We start from the raw sequence: 18,506 nt of genomic DNA on the forward strand, positions 1-18,506 counted from the left end.
AGCAAGAGGAAGACGATGTTTAAGTTCAGAGACGACGAAGAAGACGAGAGGAAGACGATGAGATACTCTGACAGTGCTCTGACAAGGAAAAAAGTCTAAAAGTTTTCTCTGGGAGATTGAAATTTTTAATCGGGTTTGGAAACAGCGCATGTGTAAGTCAGGTAGACGAAAAGTTGCTTACATATAAAACCATTTCAAAAAAATAATACGGCGGTTACATATAACTACGACGTATAAATTACAAAATACGACGGTACATTTAACTTCGGACGTGGTAAATAAATACGACAGTAGTGTTGTAGGTACCGTCGTAGTAAACTCAAAAATTAAAGTACATAAGTAATAACTCGCGTCATGGTAGATTATTTAACACGTCGTTTTTATTAATGTACCGACGTGGATTTCTGTATTATACGTCGGTCATACCGACGTTGATTTTACAATTTAAACGGCGGTTTTTTTGTAAGGACCGCCGTTGGTTTTAAAAATTTATTCTATAAATTTGTCGCTTTCGTTCATTTTCGGTTTACATTTAGGGTTCCAAGTTCTTCCTCTCTCAGAGACACTGTCTCTCACGTCTCAAAGACAATAATTTGGATGTCTTTCTCAAAGAGAAATTGAGCTTACTCGCATCAAATATATGTCCACAAGAAGAAGCTTGTCAACTAGCCTTCTCACTTCCTTGATCAAGCCTGATAGGACACTTAGTGCTTCTGAATACTCCTTGCTTTCCATCAAAAGAGATGCAAGCCTGGCCTCCACTCGCCATCGAAGGAAAGTTCGCTTCTCAGGGAAATCTGAAGATCAGATGTGCCTGATCCTCTGCTTGATTTTCTTGGCTAAGAAGATCCGTCAGATTTGTGATAGCCTCTTCCTTTATCCGTAGAGCTTCAGAAGAAGAAGATGAGTTTCAAGAATGCGATAAAGAATAGAAATGGGTTCAGATGGCCTCTAAAGCATGAGCAATCGAATCATTAGTTGCTGGGAGATATGATGAAGACATTGTCAATGCTTTGAACTATACAAGTCCTGCAGAAAGATAAAGGACCAAACTGTTAAAGAAACTGAAACAACGGCGGTTTTCTGTTCTACCGTCGTCTTTTCTCGTCGTCTATATTAAGGTAAGATGGCGGTAGATTTATAATTACCGACATAGATTATTTTGTTAAACGTCGTTAAGTGTACTACAACCGACGTGGATTTTATTTTTAAATTATAAATAGAGTTTTTTTTCCCGAATTCTTTCAGTTTTAGTTTTCAATTACAAAGCGTGATAAATAGATTTTTCTTTCCCGAGGAAATTTAAAATGAGGAAAATTACTGTTCTAGAATTTGTAAACTAACACGACGCAATATTACTAACCCGAGGAAATTATAAATAGATTTTGCTTTCCTGAAGAAATTTTAAATTAATTCAGTTTGAAACAACGACGGGTTTTTGTTATGCCGTCGTTTTTAACTAACACGACCCAATATTTGTTTTGCGACGTGGAATCTTTTCATTTAACATCGTTAGGTTTAATATAACCGACGTGGATTTGAATTTTTAAATTATGAATAGAATTTTTTTTCCCGTGACCTTTCAGTTTATTTTTCAATTACAGTGCGTTATAAATAGAGTTTTTTTTTTCCGGAAGAAATTTAAAAGGAAGGAAATTAATGTTCTGGAATATGTAAAGTTTCTTTTTTGGATGACAGATTTAAATAAAATAAGAATATAAAAACAACGACTGTTTTTGTATTACTGTCGTCGTTTTTCGTCGTCTTAAGTAAGACTAAGACGACGTAATATATTTGTTGAGCGACGTTGATTTATTTTTTAAACGTCGTTAGGTATAATATAACCATCGTTGAAAATTGTCTCTCTGATTGCAAATTTGCAACGACGTTAGGTATAATATTTGTAGATACACAAACGCACACACATCATCAACTTCCAAAAAATTGTCTCTCTGATTGCAAATCTGTGTCATTTCTTAAGATTATGATGTGGAACAGAGTTCCATCTGGTAAGATTTCGTAACCCTTGGGATCTCAGACAAATCTGATTATGTCGGCGATTTTCTATATAAACCGTCGTGGTTATTTCAATTCTTGTCATTAAGTAGATCTACCGACGTAGGATAAGAAAATCAAAGAAAAAAATTGTTAACAAAAATTCTTATTAAGACGACGGTTTAAATTAAAGGTACGACGTATAAAATGAATAAATACGACGTTAAATTTTATAGTACGATTTAAAGATAACGTCGTAGAACTATACGAGAATGACGTCGATATATTTATATTTTCCGTCGTTGTACATTAATTTAATACGGCGATATTTTGTATTTTAAAGCCGTGGATTTGTTTGTAATTATACGGCGTCTTATACGAAAACCTCGTCGTGTTATTTTATGAGTAAAAACGGCGGTTTTGATTGAAATCGTCATCTTTATTGTCTACGTCGGTCGATTCATAACTTCTGTCGTTCTTTGTTGGCATTGATTTTACACTGCGGAAATCTGTTTCAAATAGACGTCGGTTGTTTAATTAGGTACGTCGTTGTTTTTGAACAGCCATTTGAATCTCCATTTTTTAGTTGTCTAAGGTTGTATTACACGATGGTGTTTTTAGAACCGTCGTCTTTTTAAAAACCACGACGGTTTTCACTTAGACCGTCGTTGTTTTCTGGTCGTCTTTTTCACTTTTTGTAGTAGTGTCAGTTATCAATACTATCCTCTCACAAAAGATTGTTTTTCAAACTATTGAATTGCTGGAACTGGAATCCTTGATTGGAACAAACCAAACCAAATCCTCACCTGTAACTTGATTCCCAATCCTAAATCAGCGAACTTTTCCATTTATTCTTTTAGATAAGATCCATCCTATCATATTGTGCTGATAGTACCAAGAAAAGTTTACACAAAACACAACAAAAATTGAGACCACAAAATCAAACTCAATTTCGTTTGCCAGTTCATCCATTGATTTAGACCGAGATGCAAAATTTAAGTAGAGACTTGATTGCCTGTTCATCCATTGATTTAGACCGGGATGCAAAAGTTAACTAGACTTCAATGTGTTCCCAACGTCGATGACAAATCGGTATTTGACATCTGTTTTGACAAGGCGCTCCATGGCAGTGTTCAAATAATCAATTGGGATAACCTCAACTTGGGCTGTTACGTTGTGCTTGGCTGCAAAATCAATCATCTCTTGTGTCTCCTTCATGCCTCCGATATTACTACCAGCTACCATCTTTCTTCCTGTAACATTTCCAAAGTAAGTGCTTGAATAAACCATCATCCAATGCAAAAGAAGTGTTAGTGTTTGAATTCTTAGCTGGGTTTCTATGGAAGATTAGAGTAGAGAGGAAAAAAAACAGAGAGAATAGAGGAAGATTCAAGCTATATGTATATTGCTCTACTACTCTCAAAGTCTGAGAGTGAGTGTATATTCAGTGTCAAAATTCACGCACAAAGGCATGAGTACATAACCGTTAGCTTTAGCTGTACACACACAATCAACAATACAATCTCAGCCTTACACTTGTCATGATCTAGACTAAGTGAATACACTTATTTACTCTAACTTTACTTAGCTCACAGCTTATACACTAATACTCCCCTTTAAGCTTTGAGCTGATACAACTCCAAGCTTATCTCTGAGATAGTTGAATCTATCTTTTGGTAAGGCCTTTGTAAAAATGTCTGCTACTTGTTCTTTGGTTGGGCAGTATACCAAATCAACAATTCCTTGCTGCAAGGCATCCTTTATGAAGTGATATCTTCTGTCAATGTGTTTAGTCCTTTGGTGAAACACTGGATTTTTAGATATTGAGATTGCAGATGTATTGTCACACTGCAAAGGAGTTGCTTCAGCTTGTAACTCTCCAAAATCTTCAAGAACAAACTTGAGCCATATTGCTTGAGTTGTTGCTTCAGCAGCACTTATATACTCAGCCTCTGCAGTGGAAAGTGCAACACAATTCTATTTCACAGAAGCCTATGAGAACACTCCACTACCAAAGGAAAACGCATAGCCTGAGGTACTCTTGCTGTCATCTACTGATCCCCCCCAGTCACTATCACAAAAGCCAACTAAAACTGGCTTCTTGCCTTTCATATAATGCAAATCATAGTCCAATGTTCCTTTGACATATCTGAGCACTCTCTTAGCTACCCCATAGTGCCTGTTAGAAGGTCCATGCATATATCTAGCTAATAGGCTAGCTGCATACATCACATCTGGCCTTGTAGCAGTAAGATACAATAAGCTGCCTACAAGTTTTCTGTACTTCTCTTCATCTGCAGCACCACTTTCATCTTCTTTACTTAACTTTTCAGTAGCCACAAGAGGAATAGAAACAGATTTGCATTCTTTCAATCCAAACTTATCCAACAAAGCAGAAGCATACTTCTTTTGATGAATGAAAATGCTAGATTCTGTTTGAATCACCCCCATTCCCAGAAAATGATGAAGAAGACCCAAGTCTGACATCTCGTACTTCTCCTTCATATCTTCTTTGAACTCATCTAGCATCTCTTGATCGTTTCCAGTATGCACAATGTCATCCACATAGATGGAGACAATTAGTATATCATGTTCTCCCCTTGTTTTAGTGTAGAGAGTTGCTTCACTTAAGCTTTTCTCAAACCCACACTTAGCAAAATAGCTATCAATCTCTCCATACCAGGCCCTAGGTGCCTGTTTCAAGCCATAAAGCGCCTTGTATAATTTGTAAACCTTATCTTCCTTGCCATTAATCACAAACCCTTCAGGTTGATCAACATACACTTCTTCCTACAATATTCCATTTAAGAAAGCAGACTTAACATCTAATTGAAATAGCTTCCAGCTTCTTTGTGCAGCAAGAGCAATCAATGTTCTGATTGTATCCAGTCTAGCAACTAGAGCAAATGTTTCATTATAATCAATGCCTGGTTTCTGCACATACCCTTTAGCAACCAGCCTTGCCTTGTTCTTCTGTACAGAGCCATCTAAGTTCAACTTGGTTTTGAACACCCATTTCACACCAATAACCTGCTTATCACTTGGTCTGTCTACAAGCTCCCAAGTCTTATTTTTTTTCAATCATGGACAACTCTTCTTCCATTGCTTTTATCCAAGCCTTATCGTGTGCAGCCTCTTCATATTTTTCAGGTTCCACAATGCAGAGATTGCATTGTGCTAGAATGTCATTTATGTTTCTCCACTTTAATGGAGTATGATCATAGGGCTGAGAGATATCAGCATGCTTATGAATGGCATTCTCTTGTTCTTCAGCTTGAGAGAAAATGCAAGGACTAGAAGGACTTCTCTCGACTTCAGTCAACTCATGTGGAATCACTTCAATTCTATTTTCAGGTTGCTTTGGAACATAGGTCATAGCAACAGAATTTTCTGAAGTTTCCTTCCAGTTCCAGGACTTGGTTTCATCAAAAACTACATCCCTTGACAGAATCAGCTTCTTAGTGCTTGGATTAAATACTCTGTACCCTTTCTCACAGGTTACATAACCCACAAACACACCTTGGACAGATTTTGCATCAAGCTTTTGTCTTCTTTCAGCTGGTACATGCACATAACAGAGTGATCCAAACACCTTTAAGTAACCAATTCCTGGTTTTCTCCCACTATAAGCTTCAAAAGGAGTCATGTTATCAAGGGCTTTTGTAGGTGATCTGTTTAGAATATAGACAGCTGTATGTACAGCTTCTACCCAGAGAAAGTATGGCATGCCTTTATCATGAAGCATTGCCTTAGCCATCTCTACAACTGTTCTATTCTTTCTCTCCACTACTTCATTTTGCTGTGGAGTAGAAGCAATGGATAACTGTCTTTGTATGCCTTCAGATTCCAACAACTTGCTGAATTCAGTTGAGAGAAATTCTCCCCCTCTGTCACTCCTTAGGCATTTCACTTTGAATCCACATTGTAACTCCACCATTGCCTTGAACTTTCTGAAACAGATTAGTGCCTCAGACTTGTGTCTTAGGAAATAAACCCATGACATTCTTGTGTGATCATCAATAAGCAACATGAAATATTTATTCCCAGCAATTGATTCATTTTGCATGGGACCACACAAATCTGTGTGTATCAATTCTAGGGGATTCTTAGCTCTCCAAGCTTGTCCTTTTGGAAACCAATCTCTGTGTTGTTTTCCCATTTGACATCTTCAAGATGTGGAAGACCATGCACCATTTCCTTTTCTCTAAGCTGCTTGAGGCTTCTAAGATTTAGGTGTCCTAGTCTCTTGTGCCAAATCCAGGTACATTCAATCACACTAGCCTTCAATGCAATTTGATCAGCTTGCATTGGAGACAGAGGGTAGCATCTGTTACTTTTCATCTTAACCTTGATAACTAGACAATCAAGTGAAGGACCATTAAAGATACAACACTCTCTTCCACCAAATAGCAAATAATATCCATGTTCATCCATCTGTCCCACACTCAACAAATTTTCCTTCAAACCAGGTAGAAACATGACTTCCTTGATACACTTTCTGCCAGAATTTGTATCAATCATAAGTGAACCTATTCCAGCAACATCTACTAGATTTCCAGTGGGCATTTGTACTTTTCTAGTGACATTTGTCCTTACATCCACAAGAAGCTCAGCATTTCCAGTCATGTGGTTGCTACAACCACTATCAATGTACCAATTCCCACTCACTTTGACCTCAGTAATTGCACTGTTAGCATAGAACAGATTTCCTGTCACTTCTGCCTGATTAGCACAGTTTGCCTTCTGAACAACCTTGCCTGTTGTGCATTCTCTAGCCCAATGTCCAAACCTATCACAGTTGTGACATTTGGATTGCCCCTTGTATCGACATTCTCCAAAATGAAACTTAGAGCACACCCTGCATTGTGGCTTAACTGTATCTTGTTTCATGAATCCTGCAGAGGTTGAATTCTGTGCAGGATTAGCAAATGACTTTTGCTGGGACTGAGGCTTTGAATCCCACTTCTTGCCCTTTCCATTCCAGTTTTTCTTAGATCCACTTGACTAAGAATTACCCTTATGTTGCTGACCTTTTGGACTCACAGAAAAAGAGCCAAAAGCCTTATCAGTGGCATCAACAGTGTGCATATCAAATCGTTGTTCCTGGCTCTTAAGAATTGCCAGAACCTCCTGTAATTCAACCTTGTCTATACACTTCGTATTCTCAATCACAAGACAGATGGGATCATAAGGTTTGCTAAGACTTATTAAAACCTTTTGCACAAGCCTTTCGTTAGGCAATACCTCACCAAACGTCTTCATTTGGTTATTTAGTTCATTCAACCATGTAAGATACTCAGATAACGTTTCATCATCACGCATCCTAGTATACTCAAATTCACGTCGAAGATTTTGGAGTTTAACTGATCGTACCTGATCACCACCATGATATTCACCATATAGCAGATCCCATGCCATCTTTACTGTATCAGCATTGGCAATTCGAGGGAATATTTGATCCGAGACTGTATTCTGGATAATACCCAGAGCTTTCGCATCTCGCATGTGTTCTGCCACAGTTTTCTCATCGTCTTCCTCTTTTGCGCTTCCTTCAGCCATCTTCTTCTTTGAATCAGAGATCGTAACCCCCTTTTCAACTAATTTCCATAACCCCTGAGATTTAAAGATTGTCACCATCTTGATTCTCCAGAACTCGTAGTTCTCACCGGAGAAGATCGGAGTTCTCACCTCAGAACCTCCAGATCCAGCCATATCTAGGCTTAGACGATACGAATCTCAAAATCAAAATAAAAAACGATGGGGTTCAGCGATTTCACCTGAACCAGAACGAGCTTGAGTGCAGCTCGATTGCAGCAACGTCGCACAGTCTACGCCCAGATTTCAGATCGAACCTGGCTCTGAGGCCATGTTAGTGTTTGAATTCTTAGCTGGGTTTCTATGGAAGATTAGAGTAGAGAGGAAAAAAACAGAGAGAATAGAGGAAGATTCAAGCTATATGTATATTGCTCTACTACTCTCAAAGTCTGAGAGTGAGTATATATTCAGTGTCAAAATTCACGCACAAAGGCATGAGTACATAACCGTTAGCTTTAGCTGTACACACACAATCAACAATACAATCTCAGCCTTACACTTGTCATGATCTAGACTAAGTGAATACACAATTTAAAACAAGGCTTATTTACTCTAACTTTACTTAGCTCACAGCTTATACACTAATAAGAAGTGAGTTATGTGATAGGCTTACCCATTAGCAAAGGAAAAACTGGAAGCTCAAGGGGTTTCTCTGGTGCACCAACCATAACAAGCTTTCCATTAGACTTCAACAAAGCAATTAAAGGCAAGAGAGGGTGGACTGCTGAAACCGTATCGATAATGCCATCCATTGTGCCCACGACTGCCTACCAAATTAGCAGGACAAAAGATTAATTAGATCATAATCTAGTTAAATTCATGATCAATGCTACTTGTTGAAGTAATCACCTGCTTCTGATCTTGATCACGGCTGACCAAAAACGAATCGGCACGAAGATGTTCAATAGCTTCCTTCTTCTTATTAGGGGAGGTACTTATTATTATAACCCTAACCCCCATAGCCTTGGCAAACTTCACTGCCACATGTCCAAGACCACCTAGACCAACCACACCCACATGCATACCGGGTTTGTCAAGACCATAATATCTCAATGCGCTGTAGGTTGTGATTCCTGCGCATAGAAGAGGGGCAGCACCATCAAGAGGAAGATTGTCCGAAACACGAATTACGAAGTGCTCATCGGCCACCATGAAGTCAGAGTAACCTCCATATGTGATGGTTCCGTCATGGTACTTGGCACCGTAGGTGAGTATATACTTGGGGCAGTAATTCTCAATATTGTTTGCACAATTATCACAAGATTGGCAGGATCCTACCACGCACCCAACTCCTACCTTGTCCCCAACTTTGAATTTTTCTACTTTGCTCCCTACCTCTGTCACTACACCAACAATCTCATGCCTACATTGCCCAATTGAGTGTGCATGCATTTCATTAGTTAAGTTAATCAAGAACTTAATTCATAGCATTAGTCCAATTCAAGAACAAATCATCTCAGTCCCGGTGAAAGGACCCGCTCTGAATTTTCTCAAAACCCGAGACGAACCCTTTGGAATTCCTGACATCACCCCGATGCCAGGCCCACTTACTAAAAACCGAGACTTCCTGCCGAAATTTCGGCAGAGTCTCCCCTATAAATTGGGCATTTCCCAAAATTTCAACCTGCATAAAAACGCATTCAATATCCACAACTGGCAGCATGCACAATATAATTTCATGCAATTCACACAAATGGCCTTCGGCCTTCCAATAATTCTCCAACAACTACCAAACAATTCAAATACAAAATATGACTAATATTTAGTCTGCGGCTGCACCTAATAACCTCAGGCTGCCTACGTACCCTCCTTGAGGGATTAAGCCACACGTAGTTCTTCCCTAAAACCCAATTCCACACTTGGGCGATACCTTATTTCATTTCTCTGTATTTCACATATTCTCCCCATACGCCGGTACAACCAACGCCACGTATGGGGCCTGTCAACACGCCGGATAACCTACGCCACGTGCGACCATGCCATACTATCATAATATCTCCCCATACGCCAGTACAACCAACGCCACGTATGGGGCCTGTCCCAACGCCGGATAACCTACGCCACGTGGGACCTCAATATCATATCACAAATCTCCCCATACGCCGGTACAACCAACGCCACGTATGGGGTCTGTCGACACGCCGGATAACCTGCGCCACGTGCGACCTCAACACAATATCACATAATCTCCCCGTACGCCGGTACAACCAACGCCACGTACGGGGCCTGTCTCAACGCCGGATAACCTACACCACGTGAGACCTGAACATCATATTACAAATCTCCCCATACGCTGGTACAACCAACGCCACGTATGGGGCCTGTCCCAACGCCGGATAACCTACGCCACGTGGGACCTAACTTTCACTTGGTGGTACTTGTAGAAATTCCAAAATTCGGGGAGATACCTACAGTAGTGCGTATAGCACTCCAAACTGACATTCTAGACTCAGTTGTACCCTTGTACAACCATACATAATTATAATCATAAAAATTAATTCTAATATTGTGTAACCCTCCACAATCATCTAGTACTCGATAATCTCCCCTAGAAAGGTGAGATTACCCCGGGAGACTCACAGTCAACCAAGAGTCAAACTTCTCTAACCCTGGTCAAACAGACCTGCGGAACCCACGACCTCCAATTTCCGATCCGAAGGTCCCTATGGGTTCTACCAGGTATAGGACACTTGTCCTGCAAGTTTGGTTCAGATCGAACGGTCGGATTGCTCACGATCGCACGATCTGACAATTAATATAAAATACAAACTTTAAAATTATTATTCGGAACATCCGGGGCTCCGATTCACAATCCGTGAATTCCTATCGAACCCGGATAACGCATAATATGCGATTATCCGTTCGATAGTCAAACAACGTCCGAATTGAGATCCACGAAATCCTACGCACTCGTGACAACCTAAGGATCTTATCGGAATACATCGCTACTTTTTCTACAGTGCCCACGCGCCGCCGCACGCGCCGGCAGCGCGTGGGTGCCCAAAGCGATAACGCTTCACCGGAAAATCTCAAAACCACGGCTCCAAACTCCTACCCTAGGTATAACACCCTATTTGGAGCCACTTTTGTTCTTGGACCTACCCCAAAAAGTGGCCGAAAATGGCAGATCACGGCGGCCGAAGTTTCGGCCGATTTTCAATTCGAAAATCGAGTTGTCTACGCTAAGAATCGATCTAATCCTACCCAACCATCAGCTAGAGCAGCTTGAGCGGTTCAAAATCCATACCTGGGTCGACGGAATTGGTGGCCGGAGGAGGGAGATCAACGGCGTTGAAGTTCCGGCGACATCCGGGCGAAAATCGCCATTTTCCGGCGGCTGGGGTCGTGACGCCGAGGTCGAGCCAATTCTTTTGACACCGGCCTCGTCCGCAGCCGCGGCCGATGGCTGGAGTTACGAAGAGAGAGAGAGGAGAGGCCGACGGGAGAGAGAGAGAGGAGTCGCGGGAGAGAGAGAGAGAGAGAGAGAGAGAGAGAGAAATCTGAGTTTTTATAAAAAATCCCATTTCGAAATATTTACGATTGTGCCACTGGGTTTCTTTTGACCATATCTCTCTCGTTACAACTCCGATTCGAGCCCACTACGTGTCTATGAACTCGTCTCAGTACGACCTATCCAAAAATATAAGTCACGGTCCCAAACTCTCTCCGGTTAAAAATATGACTAAAATACCCTTAAATAATTAAATAATTAAATGAGGGTAAAATTTGGGAAAATTTGGGGTCGGGGTGTTACACCCGGCAGCTGCCAGTATGTCATTCTATCACAACCAAACATTCCCTGTCCCACCCGAGAGTGGCCATGGGCCTCGCTTGGTTGTGTGGGTGGCCGATGCCGGACCAAAAGAATTTCTCTAAGTATAACATTGTTAAAATTGATAGAAAATGAATGTAATTTTTTGTTAAAAGTTTGTATATGTTTAGTATAATGGATGGTATATGACTACATACCCGGGAACCAGAGGATGGGTGGAAAAACCCCAGTCATTCTTAACCATGTGAAGATCAGTATGGCATATACCACAGTATAACACTTTGAATGCCACATCTTTCTCTCCTGTTTCTCTACAACCAAATCAGTTCAATTTTAGACAACAAATCTAAAACTGAGATCCTGGAAAGCAAGAACTACCAACTAAATCATAAAAAAAGAAAACAAGAAACCAGAAACTTGTGTACTTAATCATAAAAAAAAAAAAAAGCAGACAAATCCAAGATGAAGTGAAAATGTAAATCAAAGAAACAATAATCGGATCTAGTAGCAGAGTTAATAATATATGTACCTTCTTGAAAAATTAAAGGGAGAGAGAACACCAGATGAGTCTCTAGCAGTCCATCCAAATGCCTTCTTGGGGTGTTCATGCTCTTGAGATTTCACCATTTTTTCTTTTCAAACTTCAAACACAAATCGACTGATAGCAGAGTGAGAGTTTGTGAAAGTAGCAATTTACAAGTGGCACTATGAGACTTCATGCATGTATATGTAAAGATGATGTGGCAACAGGTTTGGTGCTGAGCTGACGCATCGGGTGAGCAAAGGGCAGAGAGGGAATCTTTCTTTGCTGACCAGAAAATTTTCTTGCAAAAGTACACGGTAGTCTTCGCAGTGCCTCTAAAATCTCTCGTATTCTTTATAAAAAGCTTGACTCCTTCAAAATGAGGTGCTCGTTCTAAAAATAAATGGAATTTTGCCATTTATTAATTTCTTTTTCTAAAATAAATGCTGCTCTTTTCATTTCTATTTTATTTTCCCACCTACTGTATTTCTTAACTACTATATCAATTTGAAACAACACAATTCTATATTTTCACCTATCATTATTTCTAAAATATGCTTTAATTAGATTCACTATTATACCCAATATAGGAGCCCAAATTATTAAAAAAAACCCTATATGAAATAAATTTTATAACACACCCAAAACTCATTTACAATAAACAAAAAGGCTTTTAACTTCTTTTAAATTATAAAACTACCATTGATTTCTTAAAACAAACTCAACTCCAAAACTTCATAAAAAGCCCAACACTCAATGGGACATCAAAGTAATTTAATAATCAAAATTAAATTCAATTGGGCCACCTATCATTTTTTGGGTTTGTTTATAGAAATTAAATGGTGTAGGGTTTATCTATAATATTAGTGTTAAGAATGGGTATATGACTAAATATCTCTTATTTTTTAAACCTTTAATTATTAATTCAAGCATTTTCTATTTCCTAAAATAATTTTATTTGATAAAAGTTCAGTAGTGGAAGTGAAGGTGGTGGTGAAAGAGATGAAGGTGAAGGTGGCAGTGATAGTGGAAGTGGTTGTGGGTGGTGATGAAGCTAGAGGGGGTGGTTGTGGTAGTGATGGTGGTGGAGATGGTGGTTATAGAGGTGAAGGTGGTAGCGGTGGCGGCGTGGTGGTGTAGGTGGAGGTGGAGGTGGAGGTGGTGGAGGAGGAGGAGCATGTGGTGGTGGCGTTTGGTGGTAGTGGTAGTGGAGGTGGTGAAGTTGCATGTGGAGGTGGAGGTAGTGTCACTTAAAAACAATTATGATGGTATTTTGGGAATTAAAATAATTCATTAAAGACTTATCTCTGCTTCTTTTGAAAGCTGCTGTCAAAAGGCCACTACTTAAAAAATAATCGAGATATTTTATTTTTACCAAACACCTTAAATTGCTTCACTTTAAAGTGAAGCAGATTTTTGGCAATTAAAAGCAATCCTAAACGAGGCCTTACACTTTCTTCTTTTTTTCTTTTTTTCTTTTTGTCAAATGGTAAAATAGGTGGGTTACGCGAGTTTAGGTTTTTGGATTAAGTCCTTAGAAGTCATTTTACAAAGGAATAAATTTGTCTTTAAATTTTTTAAGATTAGATGGGTGAGGAAATATGACAGGTAAGTGGAAATGGCAACACTCTTCTAAAATTCTTATAACTTTTTTTTTTTTTGTTTTAGAATTTCGTAAGTGTCAAAATCTTATTTGCTTTGAGGAGAGTCAAACTTTACTCTTAATTTTCTCTTGACTTATCATGAAAGTAAATGCTCTTTCCCCCACAAGAATTAATATTATATATACCTAAAAAATGTTTAGGTTCGTGACGAGCCTGTAAACTAAGGACAAAAGCTTTATAGGGGAGAATTGACAACAACAAAAAACTTTAGGGGAGAATTGACCAAAAAAAAAAAAAAACTTTTACAAAGGAATAAATTTGTCTTTAAATTTTTTAAGATTAGATGGGTAAGGAAATATGACAGGTAAGTGGAAATAGCAACATTCTTCTAAAATTCTTATAACTTTTTTTTTTCTTTTAGAATTTCGTAAGTGTCAAAATCTTATTTGCTTTGAGGAGAGTCAAACTTTACTCTTATTTTTCTCTTGACTTATCATGAAAGTAAATGCTCTTTCCCCCACAAAAATTATTATATATGCCTAAAAAATGTTTAGGTTTGTGACTAGCCTGTAAACTGAAGACAAAAGCTTTATAGGGGAGAATTGACAACAAAAAGAACTTTAGGGGAGAATTGACCAAAAAATAATAATAATAATCTTTAGGGGTCGTCTGTTACGCAGGTCTGTCTTCGCATGGACTAAGCTTAAATACTGTCATGGATTGACTTGGCTTGGACTAAACTTAATAAGGCTTGTCCAACGTTTGGTATAATGCTGGACTAGGATTGGGACTTGAATAAAAATATGTTTATTTAATTAATTAAAAAATTAAAAAACTAATAAAAATAATTTTTTATTTAACCCAAAGCCACACTCACCCAAAACCATCAACAAGCAGCCACTGGATCTCTGCAAGGGAAGTGAGAGTTCGCCAAAAATTATCACCACTCTCTCTCTCTCTCTCTCTCTCTCTCTCTCTCTCTCTCTCTCTCCCTCTCCCTCTCTCAATTTTGGTTCTTCCATTCCATGGCGATTTCAGATTCGCCGAGGCATTGCATGCACCAGCACGAGCCCTCGCACGAACTCAAATCCATGGGATTTGCTCGGCGATTGGGTCCGAGTTCGACGACACTACATTGTGTTCTGGAGTTGTTGTCTATCAAGAACTCGGCTGATTTGACGGATATGGGGAGCAGAAGGATGAGAATCCTCAATTTTGATTTCAATAAGTGAATGATGATGATGATGTTAATGGTGAAGCCAGTGTGTTGAATCGGAATGGGGATGATGGTGATTACATGACTTGAATTAAGTGGCTGAGTATGAGCTAGCAAAGAACGCAAGGGATTTTTTTAAAAAAAATTTCTCCTGAAAACGCACGGGATTGCTCAGTCCCCTCTTTTTGCACGGGATTAACTAACACTTTCTAAGGAGGTGTTTTTAGTGGGCCCCACATTGGCCCCACATTAATAATCCCTGCTTAGAATTAGAATTAGGTGAACCAAATGTGGGCCTAATTTTAATTTAATCCAATCCAGACTTGAGAGGTGTACCAAACGAGGCCTTAGGGCAGAGTTCTTATATGGTGCAGGTTTCATAGGGCATAAGACTTCTGCTTCTGTTTTATTTAGGTTTATTCAGGATGTATGATGCTTCACATATTAATATCTTATTTTATTTATGGATATGTTTATTGGGACTTACAAATAATTTTAGATTTGGCTTTATCTCTTAATCATTGCATCATACTAACTTTACTTATATGATTCAACGACTAAAAAGATAGGGCTTATAAAACCATCAATATAGAATTCTACTATTTAACACATGCAAGTTTCATGGTCAAGTAAATAAAGAGCCTTGTATTTGTAAGCCCGAAAACCTTGTTTTTATTTGTTTGTCTAGAACACTAAAATAATAAAGTAAAGAAATAAAGAGTAGAGGGGCGATTGATGAATAAGAATAGCTAGAAAATAAAAAAACACAAAAGCAAAAAACAAAAGTTGTCTGGGAAGATTAAAAAATGAAACAAAAAAGTTGTCAAGCAACATTTAAAAAACAGGATGATTGAGAGAAATCATGCCGTGGCTTAAATTTGTGAGACCACTGGTTTATTATGCCCTCGCTTAAACTGCAAGATTGTACATAGCACAAACCAAAACCTCATAAGAAAAATTTTAAACTGAAACAAGCAAATTAAGAGCTAGGCTTCAATGTGTTTCCAATGTCAATGACAAAGCGATATCTAACGTCTGTTTTAGCAAGACGCTCCATTGCAGTGTTCACATAATCAATAGGGATAACTTCAATATCAGCTGTAACGTTGTGCTTGGCCGCAAAATCAATCATCTCTTGTGTCTCCTTCATACCACCAACGCAACTACCAGCTACTATCTTCCTTCCTAGTAAATTTCAGAATAAATATAAATAGTTAGGTTAATTAATGGAGAAAAAGAGCCAAAAATATGTACATATATACTTAAACGCAATGAGACATTGAAGGGAGTTTCATCATATGCTTACCCATCAGCAGAGGAAAAACCGGAAGCTCGGGACGCTTCTCCGGTGCACCAACCATAACAAGCTTTCCATGAGACTTTAACAAATCAATGTAAGGTAAGAGAGGATGGTTTGCAGAGACTGTATCCATAATACCATCCATGGTGCCCATGGCAGCCTATGCAGAATGAAGCAAAAATTTAAAAACTTGTCGGTCATCTACTATTTTCTTTGTACGGTCTCAACTGATCATGTATTGTAATGAATCGTACGGTCTCACCTGCATCTGATCTTCATCACGACTGACCAAAAACGAGTCAGCATGAAGATGTTTAATAGCTTCCTCCTCCTTTCCAGGGGAGGTACTGATCACAGTAACCTTAACCCCCGTAGCCTTGGCAAATTTCACAGCCACATGGCCTAGACCACCAAGGCCAGCAACACCTACATGCATACCGGGTTTGTCAAGTCCGAAATATCTCAAAGGGCTGTAAGTTGTAATCCCAGCGCATAGAAGAGGAGCAGCTCCATCAAGAGGTAGGTTATCTGGAATATTGACAACGAAGTGCTCATCAGCCACCATGATATCTGAGTAGCCTCCATACGTAGTCGTTCCGTCATGGTACTTGCCACCAAATGTGGGTATCCATCTGGGGCAGTAGTTCTCAAGGTTGTTTGCACAATTATCACAAGAATGGCAAGATCCCACCATGCATCCAACACCAACCTTGTCTCCAACTTTGAATTTTTCTACTTTGCTCCCTACCTCTGTCACGACACCAACAATCTCATGCCTGCATTGCCCAATTTATTTAAGTTCACATTGTTACTAAATTTTATTTTTGAATTGATAAAATAAGTTCTCTCAATAAACATAATTTCTTCCATGCATTTCATGCTTACCCAGGAACAAGAGGATAGGTGGAAGCACCCCATTCAGTGGACTCCAATTCATTCTTGATTAGGTGAAGGTCGGAATGACATATCCCACAGTATGCGACTTTGAATGTCACGTCTTTCTCTCCCGTTTCCCTGCAACCCATATCAACTAATTAATTTCTTCAACACGCTCAAAAACTGAGAATTGCTTTTAAGTAGAGGAACAAACTTTTGGTTGGTCCTAACGTATGAACAGCTCAAATAGAAATGGGTCTATTTTGATTTAATAGATTTATATATATAATATTTCATCGGAAATGAGCAGAGACAAATACTTAGTTACATAATTTCATGACGAATAAAACGATAAATCAAACAAGAATTGAATAAAGAAGATGACTGATAATGTACCTTCTTGAGAAATTGAAGGGAGAGAGAACACCAGATGAATCTCTGACAGCCCATCCAAAGGCCTTCTTGGGATGTTCTTGTTCTGTTCACATTTTCTCTCTAATAAGCAAATAATATTTGCAGGCACCAACTAATAGTACTCTGAATTAGTATGAGAGTCTGAGGGAGTGCATTTTCAGGTCCTTTAATCTATTTTCCTCACATGTATATACAATATTCGTTAGTAAGTTAATATGGCAGTAAGCACTCGTTCGACTTACTCTTTAATATAATTTTTTTATGATGAAAATTGTTCCTTTTTTAGGTCCTCATTCAAATATTATTCCTTAAAAAATTTCATTCAATTCAGAAGTTTTTTAGCCATTAAATTGCTATCATGAATATTACTTATTTATTGAAAATATTATTTAATCCTCGCATTTGTTGTTGTTGATACAAGTCCTTTGACTTTTCTACCAACTAGGATTACATTCTTTTTTTTGTATTTTCTAATGTAGAGCTATTATTATTATTATTATTAAAAAATGATCTAGTTGTTCTTATTATGCCCATAAAGTATAAATCGTGTAGAAATTAATTTATAAGACCATAATTACGTTATTTTATTATTATTTTAATGTAGGGATATAAATAGGTTAAAAACCCCATAATTTTGGGACAATTTATTATTTTGGAGATACAACAAAATAACAATTTTTTATTTTTGTTCATCCTATAATACCGGTACATTATACACATATAGCCCATCCAATGGCCTTCTTAGGGTGTTCTTCCTCTAGAGATTTCGCCATTTTCTCTCTTCTAAGTATTTTCTTTCTCATTAGTTATTATTTTTTCTGATAAAGTATATTAACTAATTATATATATACATATACAGAGAGAGAGAGAGAGAGAGAGAGAGAGAGACTGTGTGCAGCAGCTAGCAATTGTGACGTGCTAGTCTTTTGGGAGTTTTTTGCTTAGATAAATCCAACTTCCTTGGCTTCTTCTAAGTCTGAATCCAACTTTTTGGGTGGCCATACAGCTTTTTCGGGAAAATACACTCATGTCATTACAATATTTCGTTTGAGGTTACCTCCGTAATTGTGATTGATGATTTTAAAGAAATTAAACATTTTAATTTACATATATGTTTTAACAAAAAAAACATTTGACTGCTTACCAAACAAATTTTGATACTTTCACCGAATTATTTATACATACAAACCAAACAAGTGTTCCGCTTTATG

General features: G+C 38.3%; 2 protein-coding genes across 2 annotated transcripts; both read right to left on the reverse strand.

The window, feature by feature from the left end:
• LOC18773163 (probable mannitol dehydrogenase) lies at positions 2,821 to 12,005 on the reverse strand. The gene is made up of 5 exons (XM_007207899.2): positions 11,892 to 12,005; positions 11,560 to 11,673; positions 8,440 to 8,953; positions 8,204 to 8,357; positions 2,821 to 3,248 (listed from the first exon to the last, which is right to left on the reverse strand). Exons 1-5 carry the CDS (start codon positions 11,987 to 11,989, stop codon positions 3,046 to 3,048), a joined length of 1,083 nt encoding a protein of 360 aa, XP_007207961.2. The 5' UTR covers positions 11,990 to 12,005; the 3' UTR covers positions 2,821 to 3,045.
• LOC109949827 (probable mannitol dehydrogenase) lies at positions 15,237 to 18,068 on the reverse strand. The gene is made up of 6 exons (XM_020566452.1): positions 18,033 to 18,068; positions 17,278 to 17,339; positions 16,891 to 17,019; positions 16,268 to 16,781; positions 16,012 to 16,165; positions 15,237 to 15,890 (listed from the first exon to the last, which is right to left on the reverse strand). Exons 1-6 carry the CDS (start codon positions 18,066 to 18,068, stop codon positions 15,685 to 15,687), a joined length of 1,101 nt encoding a protein of 366 aa, XP_020422041.1. The 3' UTR covers positions 15,237 to 15,684.

This window comes from Prunus persica, chromosome G6 (genome assembly GCF_000346465.2).
Source record: "Prunus persica cultivar Lovell chromosome G6, Prunus_persica_NCBIv2, whole genome shotgun sequence".
NCBI classification, from domain to species: Eukaryota; Viridiplantae; Streptophyta; class Magnoliopsida; order Rosales; family Rosaceae; genus Prunus; species Prunus persica.